General features: G+C 40.3%; 1 protein-coding gene across 1 annotated transcript in view; it reads right to left on the minus strand.

The window, feature by feature from the left end:
• Positions 1-1,414: 1,414 nt before the first annotated feature.
• Positions 1,415-22,182, minus strand: part of ipo11 (importin 11) — a 135,895-nt gene continuing 115,127 nt past the window's right edge. The window contains exon 29 of the mRNA XM_061038771.1: positions 1,415-3,884. Coding sequence (XP_060894754.1) covers positions 3,720-3,884 — 165 coding nt within the window. The 3' untranslated portion in view covers positions 1,415-3,719. The remainder of the gene's footprint in view (positions 3,885-22,182) is intronic.

The following is a 22,182-nucleotide window of genomic DNA, read 5'->3' on the forward strand; positions in this document are numbered from 1 at the left end:
TATTATTTAAATACCTCAGCACTTTAGAAAATGAGGGATCTCGCTGTCTAATGATTTAAACTACTAAATGATATATACACTAATTAAATAAACTTGTTTAAATGGAAAGCAACTTGGCAGTCTAGTGAGCCTGAAATAAACACAATCCAAAGAAGAACAGGACAGCAGACATAATATGAAGCAGCCTCAAAAACTCAACTGGAGTTTAAAGGAGATCTATTCTTCTGATATTTAAATTCATACATATAATATTATGATGTTGGACTTCCCTACTAAACCTCGGCAAAGTGCTTTTAAACACAAGATACACCATTGTTGCCGTAATGGACGTGGTTTTCTGCTGCTCTGATCAGACATTATGAGAACATCAGGTTCTGCCGACAGAGCAGAGCAAAGAGTGAAGCAAAGTTGTTGGACACGCCCACCCCGGCAGCTCTTTAAAAGGACACGCCCACCCAAAAGCGCACTTAAATTTCCCTACGTCTGCAAACAGAGCTGGCCAATCGTAAGAAAGTGGGCACGTGGGTAGGGGGAGGAGGACTATTTCAGGCAGAGGCTGAAATGTTTTTACTGCTGCCAGTATGAGATAAATAAGGAGATTATTAAACATCTTGCAACTCTACTCCTGGAGTTCACCAGTGACTGCCCACTTTTTCAGGGGCTCTGGTTCTGTAAGTAAATTTCCCCATTCAAATCCTCCTTTGACTTTTCACAATATCCTTACATCAAGAGATTGAAGCCTAGAACCAAGACAAGCAGCTACCCCAATACCTGTGACTATAGTACATTTCATTCGGTGCCCAAATGGCATTGGAAAGCTGAAAAAAAAGAGGCAAAGGTACAAGACTGTACATATTTTTCTTTCAGAGTCAAGAAACTACCCATCCCACAATCCACTGCGAATGGCATCACTTCTTAAATGTAACTTTAGTCGTTGTTGTAGTGTGAATACTGATAATACAAGTGTTGCACTTTCTTGTAGTTTGTGTTGTGTGGAAATATAAAGTACACTAAGGCACAACAACATTATTAATACACTTCACATTAGCTAACTATCTAGAAACATTGCCATGGTAACAGCGAACTCCACTACAGAGACGCGCTCTGACACTATGATCCTGGGTAGTGTAGTTATTTCCCCGATATCATGAATAAAGAAAAAAAGAAATGAGGTTAATATCCTCCTACTGTTCAGGAGCATAAACCATCGTTTTACACACAGGTAGCTCATGCTGTGTCTACCTTGGATGGATATTCCATTAAAGAGAAAATGAATGATATTTTTACTTTTGGAACAACCGTCGAGCCATACAGTAGGTGTGTCCCAGACGGACATAATTAATGGTGAAAGTGAGTGTAATAAATCTCCTTTAAAGTACCTTTCTTCTCAAAAGGAGCTGCAGAAAGACACATATTGTTATTTTGGCTGATTACTGCATTTTATTGAAGGCTTTGGAAAAAGCAATCAAGATTATTTCCCATTAAAACAAAACCAAAACGCATGACTCAAAAACACCTCTCTACTATGTGTTCTTAACTTCATATTTACCATCATAAACAGAATATAGGTATGGAAATCCTCTACTGTGTAACTGCTAAAGAAATGGAAATCAGAGTTAGAAAGGTAAGGCTGAAAGCACAAGACTGTAATTCTGACTGCTATGTAACTCTATCACAGTGTCAAAGGAGCTAGTGTCAGGATTATCTCCTCACAGGGAGGGTGACCAACCGAATGAGAGAAAATAAAAACACAGTAATCCAGGAAGTTCCAGGAGAAATGATTTAAAAGGCCTGGCAGAGCCAGGGTTAATCAGGTTATTCACTATTTGAGTCATGATAGTCAAACAATGGATATTTTCAGTTTGCTTCTATGTAAAACATGTCCACATATCTATTTTATAAAATGACTTTTCTTCACTTTTTGGGTTTGCCAAATGTCTAAATAATCAATTCATATCAGAAAACTTACAGGTTACTTTTTTTCTTCTCTTAAATCAAATGAATTAAACTCTATGACTAAAATAAAAAACTATCAGGACAGCTTCACAAATGAGTACATACTGTAACTCATTAGGGTCACACTGGCTGACAATGTAACCTTTAAACCATCCAGTTAGGTTAGACATCCTCCAATTGTTTCAAATAAAAGTAATTGTAAAGACAACCCTAATAGTGTGTTACATTTACAGTCAGCTGTTTGTCGTATAATTCAGATTAAGAAATAAAATACAGTAACAATTTAATAAGAGGGTCTTGATGCTTTACGGCCTGTGTCCACCAACATTCTGTCACTGTTGGGACAGACAATAAAGTTTATCTATCTATCTATTGTTGGCAGTGCCCATTGTCAATACAAAACCAGTGCAGTTCAAGGTTTTCAGCGCTCAGTGTCAGCTGTTTCCTGTCACTGCGCTCTCAGTTGAAAACAGTTAAACTTTTGGAACAGCACTGCACTTGTCACTTCTCCCTCACCGGCCATTCAAAATCAAGAAGGGGCGGGATTTCTGATATCATTTTTTTTTTTTTTTTAACAACAATGGTGGAGAAGAAATCAATTTGACTCGTCTTTTTTCGGGGTTACAATTTCAAAGTCTAGAGCTATTGCTAATGCCAGTACACAATTAATTTACATTGTTGCATGTTTTCTTGGAGATATTTCCTCTGATAAAGGAAAATATTAAGCACATGGAGCTATTTGAACAGACCTAAGCGATGAGAAGCGCTCTGAAACTGAGGTCGTGGGCGCTGCCAGTGTAAAGAGTCCCGTCAATGGACACAGGCCTGTTATCCTACAGCACTGCCCCAAAGGCCCTCTGTGTTAAAGTTTTAAGATGTGAGAAAATGTACCATTGAGAACAAATGTGAAACAGTTTTTGGTTATTAAGTGCGCTCACACACCATCAATTAGCAGCAGTATGTATTTACATAGAAATGTGGTTCAGCACTCTCACAATAAAAATCAACCATTTCAAAGTCAAGACAAAATTCCCATGAAATCAAAATTATGAAGAGAAAAAAACAAACACTTTCTAGTCTTCTCAGTAGTTTTCTTCAGCTTGACCTCTAGCAAAATTAAAATTTTGTTTTAATGGAAGAGAAAAGAACACAAAGTAAAAAGTAACTAAAAAGTCAAACATAGTCATGCAGAACATCATCCATACTTTACATACGTACAAAATTAATTTCTTTTTTTTTCCTCTTTTAAGAATAGATTCTGTAAACACTGCTTTAGGTCCTTTAGGTACGCTTTGTCCACATTTCTGCTACAATCTGTTCGTGTTTCTGTAGAAAATAGTCCGAGGCTCCAGCAGGTGAATTCTCCGTTGCACTCCTCAGCCCGTCTCTACCTTTGCGCCATTCGTCCCATTCTACCTTCAAACCACAGAAAGAGAAGAAACTAGAGGAATTAAGTGGAAGCTCTGGTGTGGTGATGTTTTGATGTGGGTGTTAAGACATTTTTAAATACCCACATAGACCACAGGTAGATTAAAAAAATAGAGGATAATAGAGAAATGGGCGAGTGGAGTTAGCTAGGGACAGTCAACAAGGCTAGAATATAGATAAGGCATAGCATGGGAGGAGGTTGGGAGGGTTTGGATATGGGGTCCGCACATCAGGCAGGTTGTACGCCTCTCCGGTACAGTTTGAAAGATGTGGGGCAGCGCATGTGATCTGGCGTTCGTAAACGGTAGTGAAGGATTTTTTTCCCCCCTCGTGATTCAGAGGCCTTGTAGGAACTCTTGGAGCTGCCTGACGATCTCTGTGTCCACCGTCTCCATCAGGGCCCCGAAGCCCTGGTCCCCCATCAGGGCCTGCTGCGCCTTCAGCTTCTCATAGACGTACTGCTGCAGAGAAACGCTGTGCACCGGGTCCTCCAGGGCCAACTGTCGGGAGGACAAAAACAAAAATGGAAAATTACAGTTAGGACGCTGCCTGAAGAAGTGTCTCCAAGTCGGCTTTTTTTATGAGGATTTAACATCGGTCACAAAGATATTAAATTTACTACCAGGAGATGAGCTGCTCAGATTCTCTCTCACGCACTGTTAGACTTTTAATACCTTCATGAATTTCTGATCAAATAAATTACTTTTTGTCGATAGTCAAAATTATACTCCTCAAGCAAGATCCTCTGCACACAAAGAAAGCCCAATTTCTTTGTCAGTCTTTTTCTTTATGCAGGGATGTCAAATATTCTTGCAGGAATTAAAGATTTGGTTCTTCCTGGATATGTATGCACTGCCATAGCAAATCTGGATTTAGGGGATTTCCTTTTGTCTTATTGTTTCTCGCACATTTCCCAGAACATCTTGTAAATGGATTCAAGCCTGGTTTTGGCCTAGTTGGTATGGGATTTCATTTTTGGTTTTAGTAGGTGATAATAGCGGGCTTGTGTGCTCTCGCCACCGTGCTTCACAGTCAGGACACAAAGCCCAGCTTTTCCCACAGCCGGCACCTCGGATTTCAGCAGAAGGAATCTTCTCAGCAGACAACTGAATATTTGACCACATGCCATCAATCTTTAAAGGCTCTTCTGCGACCTCTGGTCTGTTCAGTTGCTGTAACGGTATGACACCCGTTGTATTATATCGGCTCTTTTAATGGTCTGTGAATGAGTCACACAGTCATAGTACTTGTTTGGCTTTGGCCTTACAGTCTGCAGCAACACTACACGTTGCATTCCATGATGACAGGCTGACATAAAACCTGTGTAGAAAAACTAATCCTTCTTCACAGTCAGACACATCCATCCAGGTCCAAATAAAGGAACTCTGTGTGAGCTGGAATAAAGACGCTTCATTTGATCAAACTGACAGCAACATTGTTCTCATCTTTAAATTATCCTCTGCTTCTTACTGTACAAACAGTTGTGGTTTGTAGTGTGCTGGGTTAGGGCACGGGGAATATATTTGTTTATAATATCTGAAAGCTGAATATACAAAAGCCTACAAAACAAAACCACAGTGCATTGTGGGCCAACATTAAACAGAGGAGTCTGCGGCACTGAAATAAGAACAGAGCATGTACAGTATCTCTCTCTCTCTCTCTTTTCAAGGCATGTGATTGCGAGTCGACGCTTCCCATGACAACATCACATGGTACATGAGGAGAACAGCAAGTGGATTTTGTCCTCAGGGTGAACGCAGATGTCACCTTTCTTTGAACTGATAGAAACCTAAAAAAAAATCCCAGATACTTCAAAACGTCTGTGAGGTTGTGAAATATTGGATGTGACAGACATGATGTCATAGCAACCTCAGTAAACTATAGTATTTCATTATTTCAAACTATTAGCTACTAGTGTGAAAATGTGTCAAAAGTTAATCCAGGTAATTCTTTTAGGGAGGGATCACCGTGACAACGGCCTAGAACCACCAAATTACAGTGTTCATCAGTTCCTCCTCGAGTCCATCGAAAAGTTTTTGCCAAATTGAAAATATTCCAATGAGGAAAGCTGATGTATTGGGCAACGGCTGTCATAAAAGTGGAGGTATCAAAATAAGGTATTTCATTCCCATGAGTCTGCATAAGTTCACACACACGTTTAACTCTGTCACTTTCAAAGAGGCAATAACACACTCTTGAAAAAGTAGCGCAAAAGAAGACACACTGCATCAGCCGAACAGTGTTTGTTAAAAAAAAAACTAGTTAACTAAAAAAAGTAAAAGGCAAAGCAGACCTGCTGTAACCATTTCTCACTTTGAGGTATTGAGCACAATCAACACAAAAACTTTCACCAGAGAAGATGATTGAGTGTATGCAACCGCTGCCAATTATCTACAGTACACAGAAGACAGCACTGGAAAATACGTTTTGACAAAAGAGGGGAAAAAAAAAAAAAAAGAGGGAGAGTGAAAGTTGGATGGCTGAATAGAGCCGACACATTTCTCTGGGCAGAAACTCCGTCATTTATTTTCTGTAAAGTGAAGAAACAGACAATCACAACAGCTCAGAAAAGTTTGCCTGTGGATGTAAATAAATTATAAGAATACTCAGCAGCAGTCAACAACTTCTTTCAAAAAGTACCCCGTCAACATTATCCCACTGTCAACTTCCTCCAATGAACCTTTGTTCGCGTTACACTCGTTCATGTCAAAAGCGCCGCTGTGAGGAGTCATGAAGTGGTGACACGGCGACTCAAATTGCCAGGGAAATCTGTTCGGAGAGAAATTGTCAGGAGGCTAAAGACCTGCCTCGGCTGCAGCCTTTTCCCGTGTTACTAGGTTTGATTGAAAGTTAGTTCGAGTCAGTAGCTCTATTCAGACTGCCGTTTCAGGCAGCGATATTAACGCCCCTGTGACGTATAGACCCCCTTTGTATAGTCTTCAGAGTTAGTAACAGAGGCGAGACGGTATGAGCTTAGCCAGCGGGGGAGCACAGTGCTGTGTTTGTGCATGTCTGACTCCGTGTCTATGTGGAGCTCCTGTTGTTGCCGAGCTCCCGAATTCAAAGGCTGGAACAAGAATATTACGCCGTCGTGAAACCAAATATGAATGTAGAAAGATGTGATGACGGTGAACTGTGAAAAGTGCAAGTGTTTCCAATATAGAGACTGCCATTTAATAGGCTTCAAAATTCTGCTCAGAAACCAGTGGGTGACGTCAGGACGATGGTATACAGCTGTTTGGATATTTTGTCCCACTCCTGTGTATCCATATGAAGCAAACTGTTTCTTAATTTGAACCTGTCATGCACCCATTAATTACAAAATGCTTGCTACTCAATTCTGAGCACCTGTTGAGTTTATTTCCCAACAGATTAATGACTGTTATCATGATACATTGCTTGACACTGCTTCTCAAACCCTGTGAAAGCAGGTGTATCATAAACAGACATTAAAAAATCCTCAGTGACAAAATGTCTTTTGTCAGGTATAAAAACCAAAACTTGACATGCGAGCAGCAACCTCTTCTCTCTTTACCTGTTCTCACAGTCCCCACAAGAGCCCAACAAACTGCACTGACAAATCTGTGGGTCCTTAGAGAAGCTGAGTATTGTAATGATGACTCTTGGTCTGTAGCCAATCAGCGGAAAGAATACTTGTCATGCTAATTAGTTCTGTGTCATTTACAGTGCAATCAAACTAGTGAAGAGTGGCTGTTGGAGAGGGGCTTAATGGAAAAGCTGTCATCAAACCTGCATAATTACACTCAGCACAAGGACCTGCTGGACTGTGTGTGTGTGTGTGTGCGCGCATGTGTTTGTGTGTGGCAGTGAGTGTTTGTGTGTGGAATCACGGCTCCAACATTGTATTTGATGCAAAATATCAAGACCTACAGTAAGTAAGCATTTCTTTATCACAATGGATATGCTATCTAACAGAAACAAACACAATACTAATGTACGTTTATCCAATTATATATATATATATATCTGATACAAGTTATAGCAGTCCTTTATTTAGGCAATTAAAATAATATGCAATTAACAAATGTAAACCTTAATCCCACAGGATTAGTATTACCTAGGAATCTCAGATAATTTGCAAAAATTGCAGGGGACGTCTATGATTTAATCCTGTTCAAAACACCATGTCTGTAACTTGTATAGTATACATTCCAGGGCACATATCCTACATTTTTTCAGCAAATACTGATAATAGTATTCCAGTCTGAACCGTCAGCTCATAGTGCTCCCACACTTGCACAACTCCAGAAAAACTCCTGATGTTTCCAGGAGGAGTTGCATGTGTGTTTTTTTTCACTCTGACTTCATCAGGAGTTTCTCTTACCAGCCCCCTCAGATTTTTTTCCGCTGAAAGTGTGAGTGAGCTGATGTTAGAACGCAGCAGGATGTAATCAGGAGGAGCGAGTGGGAGGGGGCGGTGATGTTTATTCCCTGCAATCGTTGCACAGCCAAAGACTGTCTGCACGTGAGAGCTACGATCTCTGTGCAAATAATGAAACGGCTGCTTTGTGTTTTCTGTTCTCCAGTATGTTCTTCTACGCTCTCTTTTTGATGTTTTGATTCTGTCGCACTAGACATGACATTGAAATGAAGGCAAATATTCTCATTATGACTCTGTTGCTTCGTCTGCTGCTTCCATGTCTACTTTCTACGCCATGTTTCGCCCCAAGAGACCCCCTGCCCCCCCTGTTCCTGTCTGACCGGGATAGTCTCCTGCTTTGAGGTGCATACAGTACGTGAAAAACCAGGTCAGGAGGATTCCATGAAAGTTACATTGTGGACTATTGAGGCAGCGAGCCGCTGTGCGGACGTTGGAGAGACAACATTCTCCCCGTTGAACGTGATTACGCTGTTAGACGGACTTACAAGCAAATATTTGAAGGTTGAAAAGTTACATATTGGGGCTTTAAAAGAAAGCAAGAATAGATTTTGAATAATCAAGAGCTATTACACAGGAGCAGGATAAAATCAGCCAAGAGACAAAAAACATCTTTGTCCACAATGGTCCCCAAAATCGACACAGGAGCTGTAAATTGGTGATTAGAGAAAAATGTAAACAGGATAAAGGTTTACTTGTGAGCTTAAAGGCAGCTTGTTTCAGATATAGAACGCTGAGATGAAGAGTAGTATGCTGAGGACACCTGCCATGCTGGGACTCAGCGCACAAAACAGCACGGATACAAAAACCAACAGGAAGAGTGGAGGCTATGAATAAGAACAATAAACATGAACTGCTGTGATCCCCGAGGAAGACGAGAGATAAAGAGGAGGGGGAACAAAGGAAGCACAGGGCAAGAAAAGGTGATGATGTGATTGGAAAGCAGAGAAGTAATGTGAAAAAGCTATGTCAAGTGGAAACAAAGAAACACTGATGCAACAAAGAAAAGGTGTATTGACAAGAAAAGAAAAGATGTTTGCAGAAACTGAAGTGTAGAACAACATGAGGATAAACAAGGGATGAAAACAGCATGACGTGCAACGCAAAAGAGTCACAGCTTTAGCTCTTGTTGAGGACAGAGAGGAAGAGGAGGAGGAGGAGGAGGAGGAGGAAAACAGAGCAGTTGGCAACGTGAGAGGAGGCAGAGGAAAATATGAAGAGAGACGGCTGAAATGAAAGCCCTTATCTCTTAACGCAATTCCCGGACTACAGCTGCCCATTTCCAAAGCAAACAACGTGAAGAGACGTTGTGTTTGCTCAAAGTTTTTCAGGGGATTTTAAAATCTCCATAAACAACAGCATGTTACATACACACAAAACAAAGAGCCTGCCAACATGCAAAGTATGTTTATTGCTCTTAGCCAGGGGTCTCCAACCTGTTTTCATCCGAGAGCTACATTGAAAATAATGAAAGTAACCACGAGCCATTTTCATCACATTGCTTCTGTGTTAGGTGTTATTTTAGTCCCTGAAAAATGTCTTGTCCACTGCATGCAACCATGATTTCCTTCATCAATACGCCGTCCATAAATGGCTTGTTGAGCTTTGCAGGGATGGGCGCCACTTTCTGTTGCAGCATTTGCCTTCTTTGTCAGTTGGGTGAATAGAGCTTGCTGTTTTTTTTTTTTTTTAAGTGTCGCTTTCAGGATGGTCACCTTTCTCAGATCTTATCTTTCTGCCAGCAGAGAAGTCCAATGCAAAGTTTCTGGGGTGTTGTGGAGCTCACTGAAACGCTGGCACCGCAGATGAGGCACACACACTTCTTCAGTTGTGAAAAACCCTGAACATTGTATATATATATTTATTTATTTATTTTCTTGGCTGGGTCACCTTTGTTGTCCATCGTAAATGTGTCTCAAAAGGCTTGCAAACGGCACCAAACTCCTTACTTTAGCTCTGCTAGCGCGTGATTAGTTCCATTTAGGCGTTGACAACCTTGACGGGAGCATTATGTTTTTCTATAAACTGTTGGCCATTCCTTTTATTTTGTATTGGATGGGGTGGCTGTGGATCAGTGGTTCCCACACATAGACCAGGGCCACCCAAGTATATTTCTGACCTGTTGTTATTTATTTTTTTATTTATTCATAAATGAAAGAGACCAGGGGAGAGAGAGACGGGCAGGGGTGCAGGCGCAAGCACCTCACTGAGCGCACAGAATTTTAAACTGTGCCTGAGCCCTCGACGGCTTCGTGAAACATAACAAAACTCCAGTTTAAAAAATAATTCCCACTAGACTCCTGTGCAGAGATAAGGCACAGCAAAACCAAGAGAGGAGAATCACATCAGCTCCAGAAAGAGAGAGCGAGAGAGAGAGCGAGAGCGAGAGCGAGAGCGAGAGAGAGAGAGAAGGTCCGCTGTCCGTACATCCCTCTTGTAAAAGCCAGGATTGAGATGCCTTGCTCCTATCAAAAACCGATTTACCTCCTCCTTGTGTTTGTGTCTGTGCGTGGATAAGATGAGCAGGTTAAAGCTGTTTGTTGCAAAAACTCTTAATTTAGAGGGAAAAACACATTTGATATAAATACAAACCTAATATTAAAATATACCCTGGATAAGAGTCGACCCCCTGTCCCCCCACTTAGCCACAAACTCCACCGCCCGGGTATCGCGTCACTCTGTGGGAAACGCTGCTGATTATCACTTAACAGAATTTAAAACAGGGTCATATTAATTTATTTTTTTACCTTCTGGGCTCAACATGCTCTATCATTTCCTTTCCTTTTTGTCATTCATTATCTCACTGCTCTGCTCAGTGGCGGAGATCAGAGGACATTAAAGGAAGCCAAGTCAAGCAGGCAATCGCTAACTGGAGCTAATGATGCAACAACCTGTACTTTCCCAGGCTTTATCTTATAAGCAATGGTGTCTCACTCTAACTGCAACTCCACACACAGTACATGAGCATGTGTGTGTGTGTGAACATACGCTGCCTTCAGTGTGATGTAATCAGCTGCAGGGCTGATGCACTGAAGTATAAACTAAGAACTGTATTGTGTAAGGGGATGCTGACAGCTCGGGGTTCAGAGGATTACACTGTGGGCAAATGTTAATTACATCAGCTAATTTATGACACATTCATCTACAGGCCCCCGCCAGCCGGTCGCCCTGGGCAATGCTGACTAGATTTGTGAACAGCTCTCAAGTGGTCCAAACTGACTCAGAGCATCATATTGTACCAGACTCGTATTTCTCAGTGTCAATTCGATACTAAGCCAGGATTCAGATCATTCAATATGGGGACTCTTACAACTTGACTGACTTGTTTGAGAGCATCACATGAAACAGTCGACAAAGAGCTCTGCAGGGGGGCCGATGATGAGTCGATCAGCCCCATGGGCAGGATGTTCAAGCTTCGGCAAGTGTTGTCAAGCTGAATGGTGACACCAAGTAGGAGTTAGAGCAACAATGGCAAGCGCTACAGACGAGAAATGCTTTTTAACACAGAAGACAAGTTAACCCAATAAAAAACAACAACATGGTTTTCACTCTGAACACTCTTTACAAGAGATTGAATGAAGTAAAAACCAGTAGGGATGCAACAATACACATATATGTATACACATATGTGTCACAGTATTGTGTTCACAATATGATTTTTTCAGTTTTCTACAATTGTAAAATTTTTGTAAAAAAAAAATTCTATGGAAGTCATTTTTTAAATACGTTTTTTTTTTTTTTTTTTAACTTAAATTCACTGAAAATGAAAATACAAAATATAATTTTTCTTATTTTTTTTCTCCTTTTAATATTGAATGTCTCATCGGTTTAAATTGTCCATTTCTGTTTCTGTTTTGTAATTATACCGTCAGGTCCCCAGGCATTGCTACATCCCTTACAACCAGTATGGCACTTAAAGCACTTGTGATGGACTTTCTATTTGTCCATTTTGGCGACCCCTGTGGACAGATGCTGACATTGTCCTTTTCATGTGTAAGCACTGTTTTCCACCTAAAATATCTTGCCTTGCTGACATCTACCCTGCTGCAGGGATGAGAGGCATTTAAAATACCAACATGAAAATAATCAGTGCTCTCTCTGGCAGTTTGATTTGCTTCGGAAGGTCATATAGAGACATCACTATAAGTTACCAGTTACTATCATTACCAGTTGAGAAATCCTCACAGGAGCTTTAAGGTTTAAAATGGGGTGTATAAAGTGGACAGTTCTGTCTAATATCAACTGGTTTTAGTCCAGGTTCTGTTGCTGACATTCAGGTGATAAGCTCATAAGGTGGAGTAGAAGAAGGACTCTCTCTACTCATCCAGTCTGCCTGTCATTCTCAATCGAATCGTTTTACATGTTTGATAATTACAACTAGCATCCAGAGTCTAACAACACGAGGCACAGAAAATGTGCGGGGGAGAAAACCAAACAAAACAATGTGCAAATGTCTGCTGTGATGTGCTCCTGAGTGACAGTAGCAATTATTTTAAGATCCACTTAAGTGCAGTTCACCCCAGGTCACCTAATTTTTCCACCTACTATCTCATCACAAATTACCAGTGACAAACTGTGAACATTAGAAAGGCAAATTATTTGTGTTGGACGCCCTTACCTCGAGGGAAAGGACATGCAAGAATTTGTGTTCTTGTGTTCGTTTTTTTCCGATCTGTTTTTTAATACAAAACAAATCTTTAGGATGAAGATGATGCAAACATCTAAAGTTTAATTATATATACTCTGTCTGAAATGACTTCTTACAAATCTCTACAAACATACAAAGCACAATTCAAATAGTGTGAGAATGAGAATGTTTCGAAGACCTAGGACAATGCCGTGCAGGATTCCTATTTTTGTCTTGTAAACCACCCCGTCTCTTCAACATAAAAATCAATTAATCAATACCCTAACTGAATGACTCTGTGACCTGTGAAACCTGCCCTGTAATACTCAAATGCCATAGTTACCATGTTGTTTACACAGTCTTTTCTCCAGTGCTTCTTGACTCAAACAGACTCTTGGTCAACTTAGAATTTCCTTTTTTTCCTGGGGCATGCTGTGGGTCTTATTACGGTAATTAACTCCTAGAGAGCTGGTGCAAGGTTAATATGGTGCATATGATGGTGTTCACGCATACAAGAGCAACAGCTTTACTTTGTAATAAACACACCTCTGATTGACAGGTCATATTTCACAGGTTGAAAAATATGCAAAACAATATCATCAAGGAAAATGTATTTGATTTTTATGTGCATTATGTTTGAGGGCATGAGAGCTGAAGCTCCTTTGAAGAACTGGCATATAGAGTGAAGCTTGAACACACTTCCCTGCTATTTAATGGAATTAATTAGATTATTTCCTTTACAGGTAAATAAGCGACATTCTGAATGTAAATAGAGCAAATTAAATCAAATATACCCGATGTAAACATAGACATGACAACTTCCTCAAAAGACTGCTATCAAACTACCTCTGGGTTTGTTGTTCTCAGCTCTGTGTTCACACTGACTGGACGGCACAGTGCTCCCTTCAGATTGTTGTGTTTTGTTCAGAGGCCTCCCCCCCCCAAAAAAAAACGTTAGCCCACCACCACTGGGGGTGGAAAAGAGATGGCCCAGCCCACCCAGTGACCTGAGTCCAGAGGCGTTATAACCGAGTATTGTAGCAAGAGTACTAACCGAAGGAGAACCAACAGACTTTCCTACCAGAAGAAGAATTTCTTCATAGACTGACATTTAACAACTGAATCAACTTTCAGATGCATATAGTAACTTGAAAATGATTTACCTGCGATTATCAGTACTGCTGCTCTCTTTACAGACACTTGCGAGTGGAACAGGATGGGATGGCCGTGGGAGTGTTTGAGACAGGACGGGAGGGGGAAGCTGAGGGATGAACGAGGTGTGTCTTTTGTTTTGGTTTGAGAATCTGCCCTAAAAGTCATCAGCCTTTAATATATTTTTAATTGTTATCTAATTATTTGATCCTCTTCAATAAATGAGGATTAGATATGTCCCACATGTCTTAATTCTTAGATCTCAACAGTGGATGTTGGTCAGCATAAGAACATTTGAAAGTGTTATCTAACTTCTAAACATTAAGCATCTCCTTATCGTTTTATCTTCATCCCTTCAAAATCAGGGCAGGAATTAATCAGGCAGCTTTAAGACTAATATTAGAAAACGTTTAGTTTCAATTTTTCAATCAATTTCTATTTAATCTTCATTTATTTAATTCTGCTAATAAATTTAATCAATTTATTTCCTTCCACTAATGCATGCATAATCTCTCTAAATCACTTTAATTCTTCTTTCAAGAGCAACAGTAGGAGTATTTCCACCAGAACGTCGCTTGGCAGGATGTCCTGTCTTGGCATGCTCACCTAAATATGACATCAGAACATGACCGTGCCTCGATAAGCGGGGATTTATGTGTTTTGCTAGTTGATAGGATTTTGTGTGAAACTTTTTGGATTGGTTTATTGGAGGCACGTTGTCCGTAACAGAGAAAACAGATTTACATTTGAAAGTTTGGATATTAAGGAAGATTAAAGGGGAGAGTGATCGCGGCGTGTGGATGTGTGCTGAAAGTTCAAAAGCAAACAGAGAGACAAGGGGTGGAGTTGATGAGCAAAGAGATGAACACAGTTTTACCCCGCAGGGAGGTGTAGCTACAACAACATAATAAGTCGAGTGAAAACATGAGCCAGAAGAAAACATCCAAGTGCTGACTGAAGGACAAAGGCAATCTGCATGAAGATAAGCATCAGAGCTCGCTTGACGGTGCACAAATCAAATATTCCTGTGCAGGGAGGGGCGGGGGGGGGGGGAGATGAGGCCGAAGAGGAGAAACAGGAGTGATGAGGGGAGTAAAATAGCGATGATGAGAGGAAAGTATAGAAGGAGAATGACATGCCTCCCGCTGTGGCTCACTGATAAAGAAGCACTAGTCTTCATGCCTTCATGCATGAGAGTGGAAGATATATGAGAGGCAGGATGAAAGGAGGAGAGAGACAGATGAGATGTGAGGGAAGTGGAGGGGCTTTCGTAGTTGCCTGGTGAGCAGATGATGAGAGAAAAAAAGAAGCAGAAAAGACGGCGGAGAGAGAGGAAGAAAAGTTATTATGACGATGATTATGATGATTTGTGCCCGTAGCAGTTAAAAGTCGGACTGCTTTATTTACTCCTGTAAGAGTAATAATCTCTGCACTAAAATGCAGATATATATATATATATATATATATACATTTTTTTTTAAATATGACCAGTGGCCAGTTACTTCATATTTGATTCACAGGAGTTGTTGACAATAAAACTGTCGTTAATTAAAAGCCATATCATTTGGTTACTCTTCGCATCTCTATAAAAAACACTTTTTCTAACACAAGGTTAGAATTTTTGCAGCCTGCTGGGACTGTGATTATTTATGTCACTGAATAAAATGTGCAAAGGACTGTTTGTATTTGTATATATGGAAGCATATGTGAGAGTGTGGCTAATGGGTATTATGCATGAGAGGGAAAAGTCTTTCTATATGTGAGCATCTGTTGGCTGGAGCACTGGTGTAATGGGAATTGGTCTGTTCAATATCCGCATCTGACACTAATCCCATTACCTCAGGATTCTCATACTCCAACTACCAAATATCATTTATCTACAGTTGTCCCCATGTACACTTCCCTAAATGAAGGACACCTATGTTTATATTGTGTGCAGGAAAAATAGATTCATGTTTACCAGTCCTGTGGAAGAGCTAACCCTCGGGAATATATCTTATATATTTCAAATGTAACAGAGGTCACACATTTTAAGCATTGGCGCCTGGTTTAGGAATTTTCCTCCTGGAGAGGGTTTCAAGTTTTCTGTCCTTTCTTGCATTACAGTCTCCCAAGATCACAAGTGTTAAACATGAACAGCAAGCATGGGAACTGTAACTTTAAGTGACCTCCCGGTGGAAAGGCTTCAGCACTGACCAAGTATAAAAATAGATTATGTGTTTCAATGGCTGCTTTCAACATGCATTCCTGAAAATTTCTAGAAAATGTCAGGCTGGCCTGTCTCTGATATCCTCCAGATTTGTTCTTTTACTACAATCTTCACAGCGGGAGATTTTCCCTATTGGACGTGAGGGCATGGGGTCAGGAGCAGTATGATGTAAAACGTACAGAGAGGAAGTTACAGTGACATGTTAAGAACAAGGTGGCAGATGAAGCAACGCTATGATTATAGTTTTTGCCTTTATGTCAATGCTACATGTACTGGATGTATTTACAGTATCGCCGAAAATTGGTGAGCAGAAGAGCTGCTTCATTACATCATGAAGATGGCACTAATAGCAGGACGTAAACCTCATCACCCTCACCTATTCACCTCAAGGTTAATTTCCCTGATTATTACTTGCTGTATTCACACCTCAGCTCACCCCGAGGCAAAAATCTGGATAAAGCCAGAGTGAAATATTCCAGCCATTTCTGTCAGCCACATGCAGCTCACTCTGAAAATTTCAGAACATTTTCAAGGGTTTTGTGCACGTGTGAAAAGTACTGGAGAGACATTTGAAGCTAAGAACGGTACCTGTAAAAAGCACCAGGTATTATTATTCACATATCGTAATTCTTCCACAGCCACTAAAGACATTTAGTTGAGACAGGCTGTTCTCTCCTTGATTGGTAAGCTGATCTAAATCTGCCAATGAATGGAGTTCCCCTTTATAATTAATCCAAATTACAATAAGCAACATCAGCCTGCTGACTGCAAAGAAGGGCTTCTAAATTACTGAAGTTATAAATTAGATTGAGATCACTTCTTAGACCATGATCATTTCAATGAGAGTAATTTAAACTCATTTAGACAAAGACTTGATTTTGGCAAGTAAGATTTGTGTGTCTGTGTCTGTGTTCAAGTGTCTGCGGGTAATTCAGACTGTCTGGAAACCAGTGGCTCTCTTCAAATAAAAGACAGGTTGACACAGAAAGCAGGAGTTTTAGGAATTTTTCAGCTTAACCGTCAAGTCAAGTGTGTGCGCCTCATGTACAGAGGCCATAGTCCTCCAAGTGGGCAGCCCGGGTTTTAATCTAACCTGTGGCTTCTTTACCACATTTCTTTCAACCCTCTCTGTCCCTGATTTCTGACTCTATCCACTCTATCTCTAAATAAAGGCCCAAAAAGCCCAAAAATAAACCTTTATGAAAAATAATTCTCTGTCAATTTGACTAACAATGTCAATGAATTTTAATCTAAACACAACCTTCAGTGAGGTCCCATTGTACTGACAAGATCTGGAGCACACTTCTACATCATTGTAGATACGTGAGGTGAGTATAACGGAGTTAGTGTTAACTCCAGTTTTGAGTTCTTTCCTCAATGAACAGCTGTGTTTTCTATTTAGTATTTTACCACTGAGCACTGACAACGTGCTACTTGGAATACATGATTAATAAAAGCCTGAGGCACAACTCTGCCCCTTTTTCTAACATGCCAGTTAGCTTTAGCTAAAGTCGATTACATGTTGACATGCACATGTCAGCTGTTCCTGTTGTGAGATGACAGCACCGAGACCAAATTGAGATTTCAATGGCTCAAGTTGTGACATACCAAAACACTTCTTGTACTTGTGTGTAAAGAAAAAAAAAAAGGATATGAAAGAAAATCTTGAAACACAGAAGGATGTGTGAATGACAAGACCTGCAATTTTGAATCAGTGATACTCAAACCCGCAACAGGCAATCACACAGTCGGAGGCAGCTGAACAAAGACTGACTGTGTTAAACCCAAGCAGCAAAATCAACCATCTTTTTTGTAACACGCTCCATCTTCCATCCTATTTTCTCCAGCTGATGGTTGTTACACAAGAACCAGAGATGTAAAAATACCATTCCTTTGTGGTATTTTAGTATTGATGGCCAAAATTCTTGAAAACTCAGAGAAGAAAGTTTGACTTTAGTGCTGTTTCATGCAGGTTTTTTTAAATGCATGATCAAAGTTTTCATATTTATACATAGTAGTCTAGACTTGTCTTATATAAAAAGTGGGTCCAAAGCTGCACCGATCGAACAGCTCGACGGTACGGTGAGCTGAGAGACAAGGTCATGTACGTTCACCAGCATTAATATATCATCGACAGAGATTGATCTGCCACACAGGAATGACGGCAGCTCCATTTAACTTTCATGAAATCGGATAATCATGGAATTTAAAAAGTGTAAGAAAGAAGACATTTGGGCAACATTCAAACAGAAACAAAGAGAGCAGTGTAACGTAAACTTTGGCCACTTAACAACCACACACCTCCTTCCCTCTATTCTATGGTTTCCTTAGCTCATGGGCTCATGACTTAGAGGGAGGATTAGAACCTAATTGCAGTAATTTTCCTCACCAAATGAGGCGGCACAAATTGTAATCGTCTAATTAGTATTAAAGTGTAGGGCGAAAGTGTAAGAGCCCTCTAGCAGTATGCCATAAAGGTGCATATTACCCAACACATGACTAAGCGTAGGAGGGGGCGCATACATGTATACATACAAGGAAGTCTTAAAATACTGGGAAAACATGGAGGGGCTGTCAATCAGCCTCGGGCATGCCGCCCTCAGAAACTGAGTTTGGGGGGGAAAAAGCTAAAGAAGAAACCACAAGAATTTGGAGAAGCAGCTTAGTTGGTCAAAGGTTTAACGAATGATTAACTAGTGGATAAATGCTTTAAGGGCAGGTTAGAAAAAAAAACCTTCACACTGCAGAATGTATAACAGAGAGGATAAAAACTGCTCATCGGCAGCACAGAGTTATAAACTTGGTGGAGGCATCATTGTGATTTGTGATTGCTTCTCCACAAAGTCCTCACAAAAGGTTAGCTATGTCCCATGTTAGGGGTTGCACCTTTCATTCAGAGGTGTCCTCAAATGCAGCAGACAAATGTGTCCTCTTTCCACCGCAGCCAATGAAGGATCCACCCTGCATCCTTCGTGGCCCAACATATCCCAAGATTCATTGGGTGCCATTTCTAACAAGCTGGCGGATTCTCAAATGGTCGAGCACTACACGTTTAAATGCGGGTGATTGGTTTCAACTCAGTGGAATAGCTACCAATACCAATGTAAAAAAAAATACAAGGGCCTTTGAGACACAGGTGTTGTGAAAGGAGAGGGTTTAACTCCCTGATCCGTAACCTTCTTCACTGAAATTCATTTTTCAGCAAATCTATTTCAGCTTCTGTGTTGCCTTTTAAACACAACTAAATGGAGGCAAAATGGTTTTGAAGAAGACAAGGGCTGCGATGTAAAAAACTTGACAGATGCTTTGGGTTTCTGATATAGATAGCTAAAAATAATCCTGGCAATTGAGAAAAAAAAAAGTCTGACTTTTCGCAGAAAAACATCCCCTTGCTCTAGTGGACCAGGATGAGCCATTGTTGGTCACTTGGAGGACTCTTGCAATCGGGGCCTGACAGACAAGCTGGGTCAAACAGTGATATATGACATCCTGTCTGAAATCTGCTGTGCCATCTGGCAGCCACTTAAAGCCCAATTTCTGCATTGGTAAAAGAGGACTCAGGAGTGGAAAGATGCAGAGAGCAGTTTTTGGGAGTCTGGAACTTTTTGGTAAACACAGAAAAAAGAAACACAGACTGAGGAAAGCTATAAAACATTCTTTTTTTCAAAGAAAGATCCAGTAAAATGTTATTTTATTTCTAATACCACCAGATATGTTTAGTCATTTGGACAATAACAGGACATCATTTTGCTGGGATTATCAATGCCTGATTTTACCACACATGGCCTTATTTGGAGTGCTTAATTGTGTTATTCATTTCCTTTAAGTAATAATGATGAAAACAGGATTTTATACTGACATTAAGTGCAAACAAAGTTAAACCAAAGCAAGTGCTCTAAAGCGTTTGCCATTACCATTTGTGACTTGTTAACACATCAAAATCACAAAATGTGGCACGCTTTCCCTTTAAAGAACATTCTTAACTTTCATTAAAGCTTATGACGATGAGAAATACCCCCCCCCCCGCCCCCTTTGTATCATATAAGTTAAATCTCCACAAGAGAGCAGAAATGTATACATTTTTGTTCATGCTTACAAAGAGTGACAATGACCATTTCCCGATGTTTCACATACAACAGTGAGATATTTTATCTTCTTTCCGCTGATTCCCAGGAAAGAATCATGTTGTATTTATCATTCTGATGTAAATGATATAGCTTATTAAAATTCAACCTGATTATTATAATACAAACAAAACTCTATTATGAGTACCGTCTAGTTCTCTTAGAGGTATAAAATGTTCACGAGACTGTTGCCTTGAGGATTCAACTAAGCTCAGAGACAGGTGGTCTTATTGGCTTTCTCCAATATTGCCAAACCTTAAGTCATGACGCAGACGAGAAATACAAATAAATACTAGCGCTTTCATGCACATGGGTCCCAAGAGACGGTGACATAAAAAAAAGATAAAACTGAGGATATTGTTGCTATGACTTCTGGATTGTAATCTCAGTGCGACATATTGTGCTGGACGCCTCACACTCTGTGGGCTTTCAGAGTGCCAGTCTGAGATTTACTGCCCAATGCTAAAAGAAAGTCTACATGCTCCACAGCTAATGTCAGGATGGCTTGGCAAAGTACAGTACATCAAGAGAATAATGTATTGCTTGGAATATCTATATATTTTTTACAGTACTGTTGATCTTCAAATAATAATAATAAACCAATAAACCGAGGCCTCTTGTACTTTAGAGCAGTGGTTCTCATCTCTTTGTTCTGTCATATGCGTTCTAACGTCTGAGGACCAAACTGCACAATTTTTCATAAAACAAATCTCATTGGTTGAAAAATATAGATTAGATGTTTATTGCCATTTGCACAGGTATATTGGAATTTTTGTGCATTTCTCCCAGAGTCAGCTCGACAAACAAGGTAAAGGTATAAAAAAATAGAATAGCAATATAAACATGAGAGTAGAAAAAAGAAATAGTTACAAATAGGAAAAAATAAACTGTTCAAAAAAACTATACACTATTCAAAATGTGGGTCCCAATTTCTTGATAAGGAGTTGGTGGTGGGTCCTGAGAGTCCTGACTGGTCCTGGCTAGACCAGTTGAGAACCAGTGCTTTAGAGCAACGTTAGTTCTCAGTCAATCGTGGTTATTGTTTGATTTGAACAATCAATCCACTTGTTCGGAGTGAGGACCAATAAATCAATACTTTGTCACCTATCTGAAGGAAGAGGACTAATGAAGAGGGAATGGGACAAATAGGTTCTTCTGCATTAACATCTGCAACCTGCAACACTAGAACAGCACAAAGACAGGCAGAGAAGGAAGTGAAATATGATCTCAGTATTCATTGTGCTGCGTGCTTTACATTTTAATATTGTCGCTTTCTGTCAAAGCTGGTTGCAGTTTGTTTTATATGCCTCAATGAAACAGATGAATCAGTTTGGTGACACTCAAAAGAAATGTTTAGGACTCTCTATAGTCATCTCAGAATCCTTACCAAGGTTGTGCAGCCTCTCAGGGGTTGTAAATTATTCTGTTTGATTACAACTCTATTGAGGTTGAACATATCTGAGCTACGGCGGTATTACCCAATCTCACAAGACTTCATGTACTTCTGAGAACGATAAAGGTGTCATTTTGTCCAAACATCAGGTGCAACATGATTTACAGGCGTGTCAAGGAGATGTCAATCAAGCACTATCTGCACATGTCCTCAAGTCCCGGGAGAGGACTTGAATGTAATCATCTAGAATAAGTAGCTGTGTGGGTTTTTTTCCACAGGTGTGAATGGAAAGAAATAGACGGCATATACACTTTATTGACATGTCAGAGAAGGGGATGCATATGTGGTTAATGTTATTGATTATATAAGGGCTGTGAAAAAGGTTTAGAAAAAAAATAGACCATGCCTGAAGAGCTGAAGAAATACATTACTGCACAAACATGACAGAACCTGAATTGTGTAGTTATGCATTGTATGTAGGTCTCCTCCCTCCCTGTTCTCACAGAGACTCTCAGTTAAGGACAGTTTGCTTCGGGCAGTTTTACAGCCGTGCCACATTTTCTCAGTCTAACATGACTGACCTTTCTGCACTCCAAGGAATATTCCGTGGCCTGGAAAGGTTCCTGTATCCTTCACCTGATCGGACCCTACCACACATTGCCAGTAAAACCCTGGTGGGTCGCAAGCTGTTTTCACCAAGCAGCAAATTTAGTTTAAAAATAAAGCCAATGCAGGAGCATAAAAACTGCAGTTTCTTGAGTGTCCACTTGAGGCTGGCTCCAACAGCCCCAAAAGTCACATCCACACCCCCTGCTCCGTAATCACATGGGCTCACCCATTCACTTGGAAATTGGAAAAATGTGGCTTTTTGCTTTCACACATGCATATAATCCT

The sequence above is a fragment of the Labrus mixtus genome, chromosome 5 (genome assembly GCF_963584025.1).
Source record: "Labrus mixtus chromosome 5, fLabMix1.1, whole genome shotgun sequence".
Classification (NCBI taxonomy): domain Eukaryota; kingdom Metazoa; phylum Chordata; class Actinopteri; order Labriformes; family Labridae; genus Labrus; species Labrus mixtus.